At 35.7% G+C, this 19,852-nt stretch overlaps 2 protein-coding genes across 2 annotated transcripts; one reads left to right on the plus strand and one right to left on the minus strand.

Annotated features, from left to right (window-relative positions):
* Positions 1 to 3,551: 3,551 nt before the first annotated feature.
* Positions 3,552 to 5,248, plus strand: LOC131039830 (uncharacterized mitochondrial protein AtMg00810-like). Its single transcript, XM_057972683.2, has 3 exons — positions 3,552 to 4,404; positions 4,909 to 5,024; positions 5,144 to 5,248. Exons 1-3 carry the CDS (start codon positions 3,552 to 3,554, stop codon positions 5,246 to 5,248), a joined length of 1,074 nt encoding a protein of 357 aa, XP_057828666.2.
* A 2,799-nt stretch (positions 5,249 to 8,047) lies between these two features.
* Positions 8,048 to 10,883, minus strand: LOC131039846 (G-type lectin S-receptor-like serine/threonine-protein kinase SD2-5). The gene has a single exon (XM_057972698.2). It carries the CDS (start codon positions 10,793 to 10,795, stop codon positions 8,198 to 8,200), a length of 2,598 nt encoding a protein of 865 aa, XP_057828681.2. The 5' UTR covers positions 10,796 to 10,883; the 3' UTR covers positions 8,048 to 8,197.
* Between the last annotated feature and the right edge of the window lie 8,969 nt (positions 10,884 to 19,852).

Below are 19,852 nucleotides of genomic sequence, written 5' to 3' on the forward strand. Positions count from 1 at the left end.
TTAGAGCATAGGGTCCTCATAGGTTTGTCCTAGGATTGATCCTGGTTATTTTGGAAGTTATCATGTCACAAGCTGAAGGTGCCTCACTCACTAGAGCTCCTTTATTTGATGGCACAGATTACATTTTTTGGCAAGTTAGAATGGAAGCATTTATTCATTCTCTGGATGTCAGAATGTGGGAAGTTGTTTCTAACAAGTATGATGTACCATCTATTGTACCTACTGATGCAGATGAAAGGATGAAATATGAACTGGATAAGAGAGCTCGCTTTGCAATTCTTTGTGGGTTATCAAAAGAAGTATTTGTTAAAGTAATGTACTTCAAATCAGCCAATGAGGTATGGAAAAATCTTGAATCCATTTATCAAGGTAATGAAAAGGTTAAAGAATCAAAATTGATTACGTTAAAAACTCAGTTTGATGATTTGAAAATGAATAATGATGAGACAGTGGCAAGTTATTTTCTTCGTATTGATGAAGTTGTAAATGCTCGAAAAGGTCTTGGTGAAGAAATTGATGAACATGATGTGGTTGCAAAATTAATTAGAACATTATTACCAAAATTTGAAACTAAAATATCTGCTCTTGAAGAGAAGAAAAATTTCTCTAAAATGACTGTGCATCAGCTTCAAAGTACTCTTACTGCTTATGAGATGAGAATTGGTAATACCCCTTCTACCTCTAAGGAAACAACTTTTAAAATTGAGAAATAGGAAGAGAGTGAGTCTGAATTATCTGATGTTTTTGAAACTTTATTGGTTAGGAAACTTAGGAAGAAGTTTCAAGGAAAGTTTAAATGTTTTGGCTATGGTAAAACCGGTCACTTTGCAGCAAAATGTCCGTATTTAGATCTAAGTAAAGATGAAGATAAATTTGAAAAATCGTTTAAAAAACCTTGGAATCCAAATAAAAGGTTGAACAATTTTAAAAAGAAGAGTCTTATGTCAAAAGAAGAGACTGAAGACGAATCTGATGAGTCAAATGTTGATGGTTGTGAAACACTATTCATGACCAAAGTTGAATTTGAAAACCCAGTTGCAGTAAAATCTGAATCAGATTCTAAAGTTGAAATAGAAGATGTAAATCTCGAAGAAGAACTTCTTTGTGCTCTTCAAGAAGTAAAAAGATTTAAGAAACTAGTAATTTCTTATGAAGATTCCAATCAAATCTTACAACTTGATATAGTAAATGCAAACAAGGTTATTGAAACTTAGAGAAATCTTATTGAAAGAAAAGAACAAGAAATTAGTACTCTACAAAAACAAGTATATACTCTTGAAAAACAACAACATTCTACTAAAAAAGGAGAAACGTCACATCAGAATTCTGTAATAGCAAACAAAAATCAGTTTCCAAATAACAGATTTTTCCATGGCTATTGTCGTTTTTGTAATCTGTTTGGGCATAAAGTAAATACTTGCAGATTTTCTAGAGCTTCTATTTTTGGTCATAAATAGTCTTTTGGTTTTGTCAGAGACATAAGATGTTTTACATGTTATCAATATGGTCACACTTCTAAGTACTGTAAAAAGTTACAAATTCCTGCAAAAATGTGGAGACCAAAACTTGAACAATCTATGCTTGTTCAAACAACTCTAATATCTACCAATTCTTCTATTTGGGTTTTGGATAGCGGATGTTCTCATCATATGACAGGAGACAAAAACAAGTTTTCAGCCTTAGAAAATCATCCAGGAGGTTTTGTTAAATTTGGTGATAATATAGGTCTATAAATTACTGGAATGGGAACAGTCATGATAAACAAAGACACTCCTATAAATGATGTCTATTATGTTGAAGGATTAAAGTATAACTTGCTAAGAATTAGTCAGATTTGTGATAGTGGACGTCAAGTTGTGTTTAATTCTTACGGATGTGTGATTAAAGAAAAGTTAGGGAAAATAATTGCAAATGGTTTCAGAACACATGGTAATTTGTATCATTTGTCAGACTCCAAATATCAAGAACAAAGTGCAGGCATGTGTCTTATGAGTTATATAGATGAAAATTGGTTATGGCATAGGAGATTTGGTCATGTTAATTTCGATAATATGGTCAGAATCAGCAAAAATAAAAATGTTCGAGGTCTACCTCTGATCAGTAGACCTACAAACTCTGTTTGCAGTGAATGCATAAAAGGCAAACAAACTAAGTCATCTTTCAAATCTAAGGAGTTTCTATCCTCAAGGCCACTAGAATTAGTTCACACAGATTTGTGTGGTCCTACGAAAACACAGTCACTGAATGGTGAAAAATATTTTATGTTGTTCGTAGATGACTACACCAGAATGGTATGGGTAACTTTTCTCAAGCATAAGTCAGAGGCTTTTGTTAGGTTTAAAATATTTAGAAAAATGGTTGAAAAAGAGTCTGATTTGAAACTAAAATGCTTAAGATCAGATAAGGGAGGTGAGTTCACTTCTCAAGATTTTGTTGAGTATTGCGAAAATCATGGGATTAAAAGATAGTACTCTGCTGCTCGGACTCCCCAACAAAATGGGGTAGTTGAAAGAAAAAATAGAACTGTAAAAGAAATGGCAAGAACTATGCTTAATGAATCTAATCTGTCTAATAAATATTGGAAAGAAGCTGTTCATACAGCTGTATATATTTTAAACAGAGTACAAATTAGAATAAGAACAACTTGCACTCCTTATGAACTATGGTATGGAAAAACAGCATCTGTCAAGCATTTTAGAATCTTTGGTTGTCAGTGTTTTATCAAGAATGATTTTGAAAATCTCGATAGCTTTCATGCTAAATCTGATGAAGGAATTTTCTTAGGTTATTCTTCAAACAGCAAAGCATACAAGTGTTTTAATAAACGCTTGAATAAAATTGTTGAATCTGTTAATGTAGTTTTCAATGAAAATCAGAATGTGATGAAAAATTAGATTCAAGATGATGATGAGGAATCTAATTTAGAAGTTGGCAATGCCTCAACATGAAAGGAACCAGTCATGACCAAAGAAGATGAAACTAGCTCAAGTAACCAAGAGGAAGTTCCTAACTTTAAGGAAGATATACCTCAGAAAACACCTTCCAAGATAATTGCTAAACGACATCCTGAAACACTTGTGATTGGTGATAAAGATGCTGGTATAATAACTCGTAGAAAGGCAAAACAAATAGAACAAGCTCAGATGGCTGAGCACTTTTGTCTGTTAACAGATTTTGAACCACAAAATGTTTCTGAAGCCCTAAATGATCAATCCTGGTTAAATGCAATGAAAGATGAAATTAATCAAATTGAGAAAAATAAAACATGGGAACTTGTTCCTCGTCCAGATGACAAAAATGTAATTGGAGGAAAATGGATTTTCAGAAATAAGTTAGATGAATCAGGAAAAGTTATTAGAAACAAAGCCAGATTTGTGTGCAAAGGGTATGCTCAACAAGAAGGGATAGATTTTGGGGAAACGTTTGCTCCTGTAGCTCGTTTAGAATCCATTAGAATGTTTCTTGCTTATGCCTCATTTAAGGAATTTATAGTGTACCAGATGGATGTTAAAACTGCATTTTTGAATGGATATCTAGAAGAAGAGGTTTATATGGAGCAACCAGAAGGTTTTGAATCTTCTGATTATACAGATCATGTTTATAGATTAAAGAAAGCACTTTATGGCCTGAAACAAGCACCACGTGCTTGGTACTCTAGACTTAATTCACATTTGATTTCTAAAGGTTTTACTAAAGGCAATGTTGACAGTACATTATATACTAAAGTTGTTAGCAATGATCTTCTAGCTATTGAAATCTACGTAGATGATATCATATTTGGATCTACAAATGATGAATTATCACAGAGTTTTTCAACTATTATGGAATCTGAATTTGAAATGTCAATGCTGGGACCTTTATCTTTTTTCTTGGGTATCCAAGTATCACAACTAGAACATGGACTTTTTATTTCACAAACTAAATATGCCAAAGAGATGTTAAAAAGATTTCAGATGGACCATTGTACTCATGTTGGTACACCTATGGAAACTGGGTGTAAGTTGGTTAAGGTTGATGATTCTCCACTTGTTGATCAAAGTAAATATCGGTCTATGGTAGGAAGCTTGCTCTATCTCACTGCTTCTAGACCTGACTTAATGCAAGCGGTTTGTTTGGTCTCATGCTATCAGTCTACTCCTAGACAATCTCATTTAAATGCAGTAACAAGAATTTTTAAATACATCCAAGGTACTCTGGATTTTGGTTTATGGTATCCAAAACATGGTGATTTTACATTGATAGGGTATACTGATGCTGACTGGGGAGGTTGTATTGATGATAAACGTAGTACTAGTGGTGCAGCTTTCTTCCTTGGTGACCAGCTGGTTTCTTGGCACAGCAAGAAGCAAGACTGTGTCACTTTGTCCATAGCTGAATCTGAGTATATTGCTGCCACAGCTTGCTGTACTCAAATGCTTTGGATGTCTTATCAGTTGGCAGATCTAGGTGTTGTGATATCAAAACCTATGACTATATTCTGTGACAATACCAGTGCTATTCAAATTTCAAAAAATCCTGTGATGCATTCCCGTACCAAACATGTTGCACTTAAATTACAGTTTTTACGTGATCAAGTGACTGCAAATGAAATCATTCTTGTTCATGTGTCCTCCCAGGCACAAGTTGCAGAAATTTTTACCAAAGCTTTACCAAAGGATACATTCATGCGGTTGCGTGATCGATTGGGCATTTACTCTCAATCCTTTATTTCAACTTGATTTCTTCAATATGGGGGAGCTTCTCACCATGCTCCCACCCAGGCCCTCTTTGTCCTTGCTGACAAAAAGGGGGAGAATGCCTTGGTTCTATTATGATGGTTCTATTGCTACATAAGATGGTTTTCATGATTTGGTTCATGATGGTTTTATTGCTACATGATGGTTCTATTGCTTATTTCCATTGTTTCAGATTTACATATTTACAATTATACACAAGTGTTTTGGTTCAGTTATGCTTTTCATGCTGATCATGCTGATCTATTTCAGATTTCAGATTTACACAGTCAATTATACACAGGTGTTTTGGTTCAGTTATGCTTTTCATGTTGATCATGCTAATCTGTTTCAGATTTCAGATTTACATAGTTACAATGATATCTTGGTTCCCTGATTCTGATTCCTGACAATGATTTTTTGGTCATCAGTTTGATTTTCAGTTCTTTTGGCAATATAGTTTGCACTTGTACGTTAATCTGTTTCAGCATGTCAGAAGTGCTTCTGGTTCACTTAATAATTTGATGAGTACTTGATTCTCAAGTCTGGATTACATGATATGGTTGATATACTTCTATCCCTCTGTTCAATGGTGGTTATGTTTTTGCCATCAAGGACAAAGGGGGAGTTTGTTGACTTTTCTATTTGTCCTTGATGACAAGGCATATTCGATCATAGCATATGGGTTTTTTATTTGCCACGTCATGTAAATCAGTACAGTCTTTAACTCACGATTGCATTATGGTTGAGTTTGCCTTGAGTCAGTTTACTCACGTGGCTGGCATTATGAGTTCCTTCCGGATGTCAAAAAGGAATCTATTATGTTTTGGGATATTTCGAAAGCACCGGTTCGTTGAAGCCCGTGTTGTTTTACCACTCTCAGCTGCACTTGCTCCCGTTTTTTCTCTAGGCATTGATGGGCTTCCTAACAACAATGCATACTGTTTCGGTTAGATCTCTGATCATGCTCGCAGCTGGTAATCTTACCGTTCATTTAATCACAGGTATGCACAGTAAATTTATTTTTGAAGAGAAATGATGAATGTCGAAAGGAAATATGAGGCAAGTGTTTTTCTTCTTTGGTTTAGTTGCAGATAACTATTTGTTCTCCCCTTATCTTCCGACATTGTAAAGCTTAGTAACTCTTTTTATTGTTTTTAAACAATTTATCAAAAGGTTAAGGGTTTGTTACAGTTTCAAAGGTAGTTACTGAAATCATGTTGAAGATTCTTGTTAACCCTTTATGGGTTTGTTACTATGATTATATCAAGTGTTTTTACAGGATTTTTCGGAAATTATTTTTGAGATTTATTAAACCAGTTTTAACGACTGTTCAGTTGGTTACCCTATACGAGGGTTTCTTTAGAAGATCTTATCATTCTCCCTCCAGTTGGATATGAGTTATTGAGAAGTTGATATTTAATTAAAAAGAAAAAAAGAAAAAAACCCTACATGGGTTGTGGTCTGTTAAATGAAATTAAAATCAGTTTTTTTTTGGCAGTGGTTAACTGTCTGATTCTGTTAATGTTTCGGGTACATTTACATGTATGTGTCTCTTTCAAAAGTCAGGGATATATATATGTAAATGTAGGAAAAGCCATAGGGCATTGTTTTTTATGGAAAGAAAAGAAAAGTTGTATTATATATTTTGAGATCTCTGTTGTTGGTGGACTCACTGGATATCATATTTTTGTGTTGTAATAAAGATTCATGATACAACAATTTCAGAATAGATTGAAAATATGTCATCATGAATCCACTTAGAAACTATTGAAAAGGGTAGGGGTTGAAGCTCCTTGCAGCAGGGCTGCTAAATTGGATGTATTGGTTGGTGGTTAAGATTAATAAAAGGATTGGAGTGTTTTTTCCCTATGATGAAATCTAGTTGGATTTCGAGGGTTTTCACTCAGCACAAAAACTGTGTCATTGTGTTGGTTTCTCAATTATGTTTAGTTCTCTGATACACTAATTTCATGTTCTCTTAAGTTCTTTTCACAGTCACATGTTGATGCAAGCTTTTCAAATGGACTCTTAGTTTTCAGTTTTTGTGGCCATCTTAGAATTGTTCTTTTAAGTTTAATGATTTAGTGTACTCTGATTCACCCCCTCCCCTCTCAGAGTACTCGTTACTTCCAACAGTTTTTTGAGTCATTGAAAACTAAATTTTGGGCATAGGAATTGCGGATCTTCTTCGGCTTAGCTGGGAAAAATAGAACCCCACAATATCAGGATCAAAATGAGGCTGAAAACAAGAGTTAAAAGAACAAAGGATCATCTCCCAGACAATACAGAAGACAGAGAGGTGTGCATAATCCATACATTCCAGCGGAACAAAATTGTCATTCCACAGAGATTATGCTCACTCTACTTATTTACGAGTAGGTTGCACTCAAACTTAGGTATTCATTCCTCCACATGTTCTAAGTAGCCAAAATCTGATTAGTGATTACTCTATCAGAGAATTTATTCACAACCTAGCTTTCAACTTAGGTTTTCTAATAACAAGTGAAGGCTACTGTTTTGGCCCGTAGCCTGATTAGCTCAGAATCAAGAAACCAAATTCTGGACTGCAATACTATATATCAAAGGCAAACCAGTTGTTTGAGAATAAGCCTGATGTCTGTCTTTCCCTTCTTTCTCAAGATATTTCTTTAGATATATGTCGGAGGGAGAAAGTTTGTGAATCTGACTGCTATAACCTGTCGAACGAAACCAAGTAATTACCATCCATTCGACATTTGGGATTCTTTTGAGGACCTTGTTTTGATTAACTTGTCCATCTTTCTTTCACCCCTTTTCCATCTTTTTATAAAGCATTAGTCTACAATTTTTCATCTATTTTCATTGTTTTGTTTTTATTTCATTCTGATGATAGATCACAGAGTGTGATCTGAAATGTTGATCCAAAAAACTGAACACAATTTAATTAGAAACAACATCATCCAATAACATGAATTGTTGAAATCTCATATCATTAATTCTTTGAGTTTCAAAAAATTGATAATAAGAAAATATTCTTTATTATTTGTTATTTTTTAGATATTTCTTATAATGTTTTGAACTTAGATGTGGATTTTTCTTTGGATAGAAGAATATTTGTATTGAAATCAAACAGAAATCTTGTTTAGGGTTTTTTAAGTGTCTACTTCTTGTAGTTTCATTAATATTGTTCTATAGTTGTTTGATATTTTGTTGAAATATATTGTTCTATTTGTTATAAAGTTAGGTGCCTTTCAAAATCCAAATTTACCCAATCAAAAACATTTAGAAGTCTTATTTTATAAGAAAACTTGTTTCCTATTCTTGAGAAAGTTTCTTTCAGTCTGTCATTTAAAAACAAATGTCATTCGGATTTTATGTTTAATCTGAATACATTACAGATACAATAGATAGAATGAAAATCACCGGAACTCTCATGAATGGATTTGTCACATGCTTTGGTTTGCTCTTGCCTCTGATGTTTTCCTTGATAGATGGACGAAGGATCATCTTCCAGACAGTGCAGAAGACAGAGAGGTGTACGAGAGCTCTAAACGATCAGATCTGGTCGTGGATGGAAATGGATTGTGCGGAGAAGTGGACGACGTAGTGGGGGGACTATACAGCTCTGTCATCTCCTCCAATGCCTTGACAACAGTTGACATCGAGGGTCTTCTCGTTAAATCATCCTGTATACAAAGCATCCCCACTTTCAACATTGTCACTGCCGGCTCCTTTGCGTCCATCCCTTGATCATCAAGTCGTGGGTTTATCAAGTCTGACAGTCTGCCCATTTCATCCTTATTCCGTAAGACTAAAAGCAAAGGATCATCTGAAAGCTCTCGGCTTCTCTTTCCACTGACAATTTCTACCAAAATAATGCCAAAGCTGAATACATCTGCTTTCACAGAAACGTACTTGTTTAATAACTCAGGTGCCATATATCCTGGCGTTCCTCTGGTCATTGTTATCACTTCAGTTTGCTCTCCGTCAATCAACTTTGCCAACCCAAAATCCGAAACCTTGGCGTTAAATTTTTCATCCAGAAGAATGTTTAGGGGTTTGATGTCCAAATGTATAATTCGTTGTTGACACTGCTCATGTAAATAGGTCAATCCTCGTGCTATATGAAGAACTACTTTGGATCTGGTCTTCAAGTCGAGAATATTTTGATGGGTATCGTTGGCAAATATCCATTTGTCCAGAGATCCATTTGGTAGAAGCTCATAGACCAGCATTCGGTGAGACTTCTCTGCACAGAAGCCTTTCAATCTTACCAAATTCCGATGATGAATGTTGCCTACAGTTTCCACTTCTGCTTTAAATTCTTTTGCTCCTTGTCCTGCTTTGTCAAGCCGCTTCACTGCGATCTTTGTGCCATCAGACAGAACGCCCCCGTAAACTGAACCGAATCCTCCGCCGCCGAGCTTCAGGGAGAAATCATTTGTAGCATTCTGCAGTTCCTGGAATGAGAACCGCAATGGTAACCTTGTCCGCAAGTTCAGAGAATCATCCTCATCATCGTTGTCAATTTCATCTCTTTTCTGCTTCTGCTCACCTTTTCTAAATCTCGTTATCCAGACCAACAATACGAGAAAAAATGCAATCATTCCACTAGCGACAGAAACACTAATACCTATAACCAAGCGCTTAGCATGCTCGGAGCTTCTCTGAACTTTAATATAAGCAGTGGAATTATAAAACGTATCACTAGGAGTGTTCATTTTGATAGAGTAGACATTGGACTCCAGATAACAATATCCACTAGAATAATTTTCAAAGACATCAGACCTGAAAAAAGCAGCTTTACAAGAGCAATTTGTGAGGCAAAGATCTTTGCATTCCTCCCTTGAGACCAAACCCGGAACGGAGGCAATTCCCCAATCGTAAGAAAAATAGGAAACGTGATCCAGCTCCAAAAACTGATAACTTTTTGTGCCACTCATTGTGGGTTTCTCAGGGCAGACGAGAGGACTGCATGGAAGACAACCCAGATTGGGTTTTGAGGCGTCAATCTGACCAAAAACATTCGCCTCTTTTGAACAGCTGCACTGACCATCTGTGCAGATACCATAGTTCCCACATGTTGTCGGGTAGTCACATGTTCCCAGCGCACTAGTAAATGTTGACAAATAGTCGTGAAGAGACACTCCAGTTTTCTGTTCGAAAGAATAGAACAGCTCATGCCCATTTGAGGCAATCTTGAAGTAGAGGGAATTTATGAGCATTGTAGAACTGAATGCAATGGGATTGGATGGAAAACCTTCAGGGTAGTAACTGAACGTCTCATTGCCGAACTGCGTATATGCTAGGTTGAGAGTTGTGGGTATTCTGGGATATTTAAAATAAAATTGAGGAGGTGCAGGGGCTGTATACAGGGCAAAACCGCTGACAAGCATGGTTGCATAAACAATCCCTTGACTTGTATTGGTTGGAGAAATATTTGCAATAAGCTTCTGTCCCACCTTCAACTTCTGGCCTCGCAGGAGCGTATCAGTGGGATGGTCGAAAGACTGCCACATGGTTCCATTGGAGCTGTTCAAGAGCACTAAATTCCCCGTTTCTTGAATCATTATTCCTTGGAAATCTTGGGCGAATTTATGTGTAGACCAGACTAGACTACCATCTGCGTCCTTCAACACAAGATTCCCAGTGGAGGTGAGTCCAAGGGTTGCGTTTTCTTTCACCAGACGCTCTCTGTTTGCAGTCCACACCACTTCCAGGTCATCTGGATCAGTATAATCAGTCTGGTAGATAACAAAGAAAACTGCAAAAGAGTAGCCCGTGTGACAAGGAATAGAGTAGCAGAAGAATCCACATCCAACCCGCAGGCTCTCACTGCCATAGGAGATATTGTTGCTGAGAAGAATTGGCCTGACTGTGACTTCGCCTATGTTAGCCGATTGGGGTGTCCATGATTCTAGAGACTCGATATTATTGATCCACGTTCTTCCACCATCTCTGTTTGAAGAAGGCAGAGCAAATGGCAATACACAGAGAGGAGATGATAAAAGGAAGAAACTAACAAGACACGGAACAGAAACAAAAGAGGAAACAAAATACTCGCCTATCATCGTCCAATCGACGGGGCAGTGGGTAGACATGAGCAATCTCGATGATCAAAATAAATTTTAATAGAACGATGCTCAGCTTTCGATGTTTATCTTTTGGAAAATTTGAAGTCTGGATTGAGTTTTATATCCATTTATGCTTATAGATTTAAGAAAAGTGTAGAAAATATATAAAGAGATTTGTTAGGGACCTTCCGAAACTAATCTAGATTCTAGAATCAACACGGTTTTGACCTACAAAACTTGCATACATTTTAGTCAATGCACTTGAACCGCGTTGTAGGTAAGATAAATTTTTTTCAGTGTGTACGAAAGGATGTGAATATAAGATGCGTTTGTTCGTAATGTGATCACAAATAATACAAATATGTCATGTTTTGGCTTCCATTCGCAGATAAAGGAAATGACACATCTTACAGATGTAAAGCATTAAGAAGTTGACTAACACGTTACAAAACACTGTACAAGTTTTGGTTGAAACGGAGGGCTTAAAAAAACTCTGCTAAATTCTTTAAAAACTACGCGGTTAAATTATACAGCACATAGGAATTTAAGGACATAGGAAAATTGTCGAGGCCAACCTATTACAAGTACATTTGTGATATCATCTGATATCTAATTTGCTTGGTGATTTTAAACATGCTTTTGACTTACGATGTTTTCCTTTCCAAAAGTTACCACTGTACTAAAGGTTGCGTTATATTGTGGATCATTGTTAATCATAGTGCATTTCGAGTGACATCGATTGGATAACTTCATGTCAGAACTTTTCCTGTATGCGGATTTTTTTTTTGATGAAGAAACAATGTTCTCATGGATTTGACGAAAAACAAAACATTTATTTTTTCGTAAATTTCAGATAATACATAGAGTTAGATAACTCTATGTCGAGTTAGACATCTACTTTGTTATGCTATTATATTTATTTTTTTGTTTAGAAGAGTTGGTTTTTTGGTTTCTTAATCTCGTGTTTTTTTATTATGAAACAAAGAAGTTGTGAAAGGACCCGAAACCCTTTAACGATGAACTACATCAAAAAGCTGCATATAGATGTAACCATTAAAAAACCAGCCCAAAGTCAGCAAAAGACCAACAAAAGACCAAAACTTAGCAAAGAGACAGTAGAAAGGAAAAAACAAGTACAATTTTTTAAGGGCCTCCACAGCCTCAGTTTCTAGTTGGATCATGTTTAGAGCAATTTTCTTGAGTTCCTGAATTTCTTGGTTGGCAAATATTTTCTTCAAATTGGCTCTGGTTCTTTTACAAGGCCCAACCATTTCCTCATTTTTTTGTCCAAGGCCTCCATATCCACAACATTACTTTCCTAATGGAGAGTTTTGAGCTTTCCAACCATGGTGTTTATGCTCTCAGTAGAATTCTTCACCACTTTATGACTATAAGTGATAAAAAATTATTAGGTTCTCATTAACTTTCTGGAATTTTTGTCTCCATTTGACTCAATCTACCCTCAAACTCTCTCTTGAGTTTATCTTCCAGGTAGGAGATTCTGCTATCATAGTTTTTCTTTATATTATACCCACTGTCTTCTGCATGGAGTCCACAATTGATTTTCTCAGGTCCACCATCCATTGTTTCGTAGCTTGATTTTCTTGTTTGTTGTTAATTGCTTAGAGTTTGATATCAATGTCCTTGATCTCATGGAAAACCTATTTAAACATCCTGAAGTTATCCACATCAACATCCCAGGCAATGGATAGGACATCATAAGGGTTCTCCCTCTCCAGGTTGAGAAAAGAGGAATTGGCATTGAGGTCCTTGGGGAAGGGGTGTCTATCAATCCTAGAAGGGGTCGGGACAGACTTGTCGGGGCTAGAGTTGTGGGAGGGTTGAGAATTGAAATTGGAAGTAGAAACATTGGATGCTCTGCCCCTCTTGAGTTTGTGACCAATCTTCAAGAAAGGCTCTGATTCAGAATCACTCTCTTCCATCCCAATATTCCATTCTTCCTCATCAAAGGAAAGACTAACATGGCTATCTTCGTCAAACTCACTAGAATCTTCAAGAAACCTAGATGAAGGAGAGGGCAGGGTTTTGATATGTTTGTGGATCAAGAGAAGAAAACTCCCATGATGCACATGAATTTTTTTGTTCTTTCTATGGTCCTTAATGCTAGCATTGATGGATGCGAATAGAAAGAAGGGGAAGGATATCTGCACTTTGTGTCTAAAGTGATTTAACAAAACAAAATGATGCCCGAAGGCTCTAAAGTATCTACCATCAAGGGTAACATATTTTATTAAAACAACTAGAACAAAACAATTTATAAATTGACTAGCTTGAACATATAGATAAATTATTTTTAATCATGAAAATGTTGTTTTGATTCTATTATAGGAATTGTATATGATTTCACTTTATTATATAATTCAATGTTATTGGAGAAAGAGTGTTAGTGCCTCACACTAGTGCATTCGGAGCTGATTTCCGACAGCCAATTGTCGGATTTACAACTAATTTTCATCGGAGTGCCGACAAAGTAGCCATTGAAAACTCGTCGTCGGATTTGTTGATGATGCCTCAACCGTAAAAAATATGACAATCCTATGGACTCTGCCGATGGTGGGCATGATCGATCTTTCGGTCAAAAAAGTTGTCGGACATGGAGCATCCCCGTCGGATGCTTCAGTAGATTTCATCGCAAAACCGATGACAATTTGGAACTTCGCACTAACAGTGATGTTGTTTGTTTGATGCTTGTGTCATCGGTCCATTCAGAGGCATCAACGACCGTCCGACTACGAAGTGCCGTCACACGTACAGCATCCTCATCGGATGTTTGTGTGGTTTGAGTCAGAAGTGCGACGACTCCAGAACATTTCACCGACGAGAACACTGTATGTCCATTGATTTCATCATTGGTGGAAAGCTTGGTATTCGTCATAATTCCAACAATGATAATATTTTTATTAATTTTTTATTATTATTATCCAGTCATTGATATGTACAGCGAATGATATTCTATCCCCACCACCTACCAGTAGAGGGCATAGGTTTGAGGCTAATATGAGGCGCATGGTTTCAAGCTAATATGATTAGGCTCACCATGGTTGAGATGGTCCAACTTCCTAGTCTCACTCTAGGACTAAGCTCATGCCATATCTAAATGAAAGACATCTCAAATACATGGTCGGTGGAAAGCTGCAAAATGCCATTTTCATACAAAAGCAAGACATACACAATTGGGCACAATCACCAAGAGAACGGTAAAAAGTGTGTTTGAGATCATTGTCCTAATTGTGGTGTGGTCACGAAGAGATCACCGTAAATTTGTCAAATTTGTGGTATGGTTTAAATAAAGGAAAGGTTGACAAATTTGCGATGATCTCTTTGTGACCACACCACAATTAGGACAATGATCTCAAACACACTTTTTACCGTTCTCTTGGTGATTGTGCCCAATTGTGTATGTCTTGCTTATGTATGAAAGTGGCATTTTGCAGCTTTCCACCAATGATGTATTTGAGATGTCTTTCATTTAGATATGGCATGAGCTTAGTCCTAGAATGAGACTAGGGAGTTGGACCATCTCAACCATGGTGCGCCTGCATATTTATATGGTTTTGTGTATTCATTAAAGATTTTCATTTAATTTTGAGCATTTTATGGATGGTATAATCAAGAAACATATCATCACCCTCACCAATTATGCTCAACTGATTTAAGTACAACCATTTGATTGTTAATAATTTTTAAATTAAGGGAGTACTTTTCAAAATACCTATGCATATGCATATGCATATACATATACATAAAGGTTTATTGCTTGTTTTAAATGAAGGAAAGGTTGACAAATTTCTCCATGTAGTTTTACTTAGTCAGTTGTTTGAAACAACTCATAACCATTGTAACAAAATTCACACTAATAATATATTTCCTAACAGCTTTTATCCATGAATGATATTTGGGTTTACAATCTCAAATTCAGTACATGCAATATCATTAGAACTCAGACATCAATAAACTTGTTTCAAATCAGAAACACTGTGATTTGAATTGCAAGCAAACTATTTAATGTAAAGCCTATTGTTTGTATTTTGGAAAAAAGGGTTGGCTGCAGAATTTTGCAGAGCATACTATTTGAGTAATTTACATGTCAAGTGTTTGTTATAATGTCTGAAGACTAAATCACGAAAAAGTGAAAAAAAAATTGGTTAGCAAATCAGGGGTGCACTTTACATTCTTGTTGTTATCCAATTCACTTACTTAAGCTCTATTTCTTTCTTCAGATTTGGGGTCTACAGCTCCTCCCTAAGAAGAGATTGTTGGTTTTGTTTCCCTTGCTTTGGCTGGAGAGTTTCTTGCTATCTCTAGTTCAACTTCTCTATTGGTCGGACTACTATTTTCCCTACCTTCTTCTCCAAGTGCTCCTCCTCTTGTTTCCAAGATTTTTCCTTTGCCTTCTACTAAATGGCCCTTGGTTGTGCCTTCATGCCCTCTGAATGTCTTCATTGGGTTCCTATTTCCTTCAAATGATGGCTTCTCTATGTTATGCAATATCCATCTTAAATCTTGTAACATCAAATTCTGGCATGGTTGATGTTGATGCGAGTGATTGGACAATTGTTTTTTATCACATTTTTTCTTTGAGTAAGAAGATACTTCTCAAGTAGTTTGGTGTTGTCAAAAGATAAATAAGTTGTCAAAAAAGGTGAGGGCTAAAAAGAATCTTTAGATTAATGTTTCTGACTGTGTTGGTTATTGTTGATGTGGTTTTTCATTGATTTTCTTCAGTTATTCTTCACCAATAGCCTATTTATAACAACTTTATCTATTTGGAAGTGGGTCCTCTCTAGAACCTACAACCAATCTATCAAAAGAAAATACATATTGGAACATGCCATTACAAAAATATGTCATTTTTATATGTAAAACTAGAATGTCCAGGTTTTCTTGAAAACAATCAAATTGAAATTCTCATCTTGGTCTTACAAGTATTAGGGTTCTTATCGTTAGGTCCCGTAGGCAACTGAGAGAGGGGGGGGGGGGAATCAGTTGTAAAATAAATTCAAACTAAAACAACTTAACCAACTTATTGCTTAATACCGATAAACCAGTCTTTTATACCGATAGATAGTTTTATCAGTTAATTGCAATACCGGTAAATATTAATGCATGAAACAAAAAGACAAAGTCATCCACAACACTTGACACCAATATTTGTACGTGGAAACCCTGTAAGGGGAAAAAACCACGGTGGGAAACCTTACCCACAATCAAATGATACTATTGCAGATAGTAAGTGTATACAAATGGGGTCTGCATATGTAGAAAGGCCAAGCACCTAGAGCTCACTGCTCAAACACAAAATAGGAGTCACACTGACTACAATTGGATGGTTAAATCCAATAAGAATGTACTTCTTAAAATAACATCTTCATATGCTGGATTCAATACCGGTGTAGTTCTGATATGCTTTCACAAAAACCTTGCTTCACCTTCAAATGATGTCTGCGTGTATAGCTCTTCTTATTCTCGCATATACCTTCAAACAATTCTTCTTCGCATTCCACATCCGATCTTACAAATAAGATCTTACATTTATATTATAACCTAGGACCAATTTTAGTAGGTCGGCTCTAAAGGATATTACAATAAAATCAATTTACAAATAAATTAATGCCTGATGCAATAATCGATTCAACATATTGGCTTAATGCATTTACAACAATAATAAATCATCTCCATAGCGTGCCATGCTGATCTGGAAAAGATAAACCTGCCGGTGTATAGCCTAGACCTATTTGCCGGTAACAACAAATATGCAAATACAAATATGCCAATAATCAAATCTCCAAGACAAAGTGTCAAAATGATGTCTTCGACATAACCAAGTGTTTTCTATGCCATTCCAAGTGCCGGTGATCATTATATCCTTCCAGTGTACCAGATACCAGTGACTGTGCATGAGTCATTTGCTTCCCGATGAATGTTGCTGATTCTCCAAAGTGCTAGAGTTGATAAGTGTTTAGTAGGTGTTGACATCAATGACAAAACCATACCAAAATACCAACAATCTCCCCCTTTGGCATTAATGGCAACACAAGATGGAAAAACCATCAAAGTGCCAAAACAGAAATGCCAAATACCAAAATATCAAAATATAAGTAATCTCTCCCAAAGTAACAATCTCTCCCCCTGAGAGTGACATATGTTTCCTTTTGTTTTTCCATACCAATCTCTCCCCCTTTGACATCAAATGCCAAAGTTACTAAAAAACCAAGTTCATATACAAAATACCAACCAATTTAGTATACCACTACTCCCCCTAAGAAGTAGCTTCCTCATCAAAGCTGGAGTAAAAGATTTCTCTGATAATTCTGCCAGTTGATGACAAACATCAACTTCCTAAGTATCTACAGGTGGGGGTATGATCCCAAGCTGATCTCTAAGATATTCAAAAGTCTCCTTAGGTAGAGGTTTAGTGAAAATATCTGCAATCTACTCTTTAGTATCCACATAAACCAGTTTTATTTCTTTTGCTTCAACATTCTCCTTTAGAAAATTCAGTTTGATAGAAACATGTTTGGTTTTAGAATGTAGTACTGGATTCTTAGATATATCAATTGCTGCAATGTTGTCACAATAGATAGTAATAGGTTCCTTGAATTTTACCTTTATGTCTTTCAACATTTGCTTAAGCCATAGTACTTGTGTACAATTAGTTAATTCTGCAACATATTCTGATTCTGATATTGATACGGATGTACAACTTTATTTCTTACTCAACCAAGAAACTAGTCTGTTTCCAAGAAAAAATGCTCCGTCGGTGGTGCTTTTTCTTTCATCCACATCTCCTGCCCAATTTGCATCTGTGTATGCACATAATTCAAAGTTTTCATCTCTAGGATACCATAATCCAAGATTTGTAGTGCCTTGTAAGTACCGGAAAATCTTTTTTACTGCTGATTCATGACTTTCTCTAGGATTACTCTAAAATCTTGAAATAATACATACTGCATTCATGATATTAGGTCTACTTTGTGTCAAATACAATAAACCTCCTATCATAGATTTGTACCTAGTTGGATTAACAAGTGTAGATTCATCCCTTAGTGATAGTTTGTCACTTGTAGTCATAGGTGTGCTTATCCGTTTAGAGTTCTCCATCCCAAATTTCTTTAGTAACTCCTTTAAGTACTTGGATTGACTCAAGAATATACCTTTGTCAGTCTGTGAGATCTGCAATCCTAAAAAGAATTTTATTCGTCCAACCATAGACATTTCAAATTCTTGCTGCATTTCAATAGAAAATTCTTTACATAATCCATCTTTTCCTCCAAAGATTATATCATCAACAAAAACTTCTATAACCAAGATGTCATCATTAGTCACTTTATAATATAAGTTGCTGTCAGCATTAAGTTTAGAAAAACCAATCTTCAAAAAATACTTATCCAATCTTGCATACCAAGCTCTTGGAGCTTGTTTCAATCCATACAAAGATTTCCTTAACCTGCATACCATATCTTTGTTATCTGTCAAAGAAATCCATCAAGTTGTTCAATGTAAACTTCTTCTTCAAGATCTCCATTCAGAAATGCACATTTAATATCCATTTGATATACTCTGTAGTTCTTATGTGCTACAAAAGACAAAAATAATCTGACTCCCTCAATTCTGGCTACCGGTGCAAAGGTCTCATTATAATCAATTCCTTCTTTCTAAAAATATCCTTTACACACTAGTCTTACTTTATTTCTGATTACCTTACCATCTTCATTAAGTTTGTTTCTAAATACCCATTTGGTTCCAATTACATTTTTATCTTTAGGTCGGGGAACTAATGTCCAAGTGTTGTTCTTCTCAATTTGTTCTAATTCTTCTTCCATAGCTTTAGTCCAATATTTATCTTCACATGCCTCATTAATTGATGATGGTTCAATTTGAGAAATAAGACATACCTCTTCATTTGCCAATCTTCCTCTTGTCATAACTCCTTTATACTTATTTCCAATTATCTGATCTTCAGAATGATTCAGTCTTACATACTGGGGTGTCTTTGTTTGCTACTGTTCCTTAGTTACTGTGGAATTTTCAGATGACACCGATGTGACTGGATCTTCATTCTGTACCAGTAGATTCAGCGTAGGTTCATTTGTTAGAATTTCTGTTGCTGGTTCAGAGTCTATATACCTTGAAGTTCCTCTGAATTGTTCATCAATCTTCACATTTGTACTCTCAACAATTTTCTGCAATCTTTTGTTAAAACATCTATATGCTTTACTTTTAGATGAATAACCAAGAAATATTCCTTCATCACTTCTAAGATCAAATTTCCCAATATACTCATCTCTTCTAATATAGCATTTACTTCCAAATATTCTAAAATATTTAAGAGTAGGAGTAATACCAAACCATAGTTCATGAGGAGTCTTACTAGTTTCACCTTTGATGTGAAATTTGTTGAATGTATAGACCGTTGTACTTACTGCCTCTCTCCAATATACATGTGGTAGATTTGCTTCTGATAACATACTCCTTGCAGCATCCAAGATAGTTCTATTTTTCCTTTCAACAACTTTGTTTTGCTGTGGTGTCTGAGGTGCTGATAGCTGTCTTCTGATTCCATTCACTTCACAGAATGCATTAAATTCCTTAGATGTAAATTCACCTCCTTGATCTGATCTTAGACATTGGATTCTCTTACCGGTTTCATTTTCTACCATTGCTTTGAATAGTTTGAACTTCCCAAGTGCTTATGATTTTTCTCTAAGAAAAGTAACCCAACACATTCTAGAATAGTCATCAATGATTAGCATGAAATATCTATCACCTTGTAAACTTTTAGCTCTAGCTGGACCACATAAATCAGCGTGAATTAAGTCAAGAGTATTATTGGATTTTTCTGGAATACTTTTGATGGTGGCTCTAACTTGTTTTCCAAATTGACATTCCTTATATACTGTATTGTGAGGTTTGACAATTTTAGGTAAATCTCTAACTGCCTTAGTAGTACTGATTTTTACCATGCAATCAAAGTTTACATGACAGAGTCTCTTATGCCATAGCCAACTTTCATCAATATGTGCAATCAAGCATGTCTTTTCATTGTTATTCAAATGAAAGATA

The sequence above is a fragment of the Cryptomeria japonica genome, chromosome 7 (assembly GCF_030272615.1).
Source record: "Cryptomeria japonica chromosome 7, Sugi_1.0, whole genome shotgun sequence".
NCBI lineage: Eukaryota > Viridiplantae > Streptophyta > Pinopsida > Cupressales > Cupressaceae > Cryptomeria > Cryptomeria japonica.

Bases quoted from the DNA above. Each gene is read 5' to 3' on its own strand.
- LOC131039830 (XM_057972683.2), top strand. From the start codon at position 3,552: ATGGAGCAACCAGAAGGTTTTGAATCTTCTGATTATACAGATCATGTT. The intron at 4,405-4,908 runs GTACTCAAATGC...CCATTGTTTCAG, and splicing joins TATTGCTGCCACAGCTTGCT to ATTTACATATTTACAATTAT. The intron at 5,025-5,143 runs GTTCAGTTATGC...TTTGGTCATCAG, and splicing joins AATTATACACAGGTGTTTTG to TTTGATTTTCAGTTCTTTTG.
- LOC131039846 (XM_057972698.2), bottom strand. From the start codon at position 10,795: ATGTCTACCCACTGCCCCGTCGATTGGACGATGATAGGCGAGTATTTT.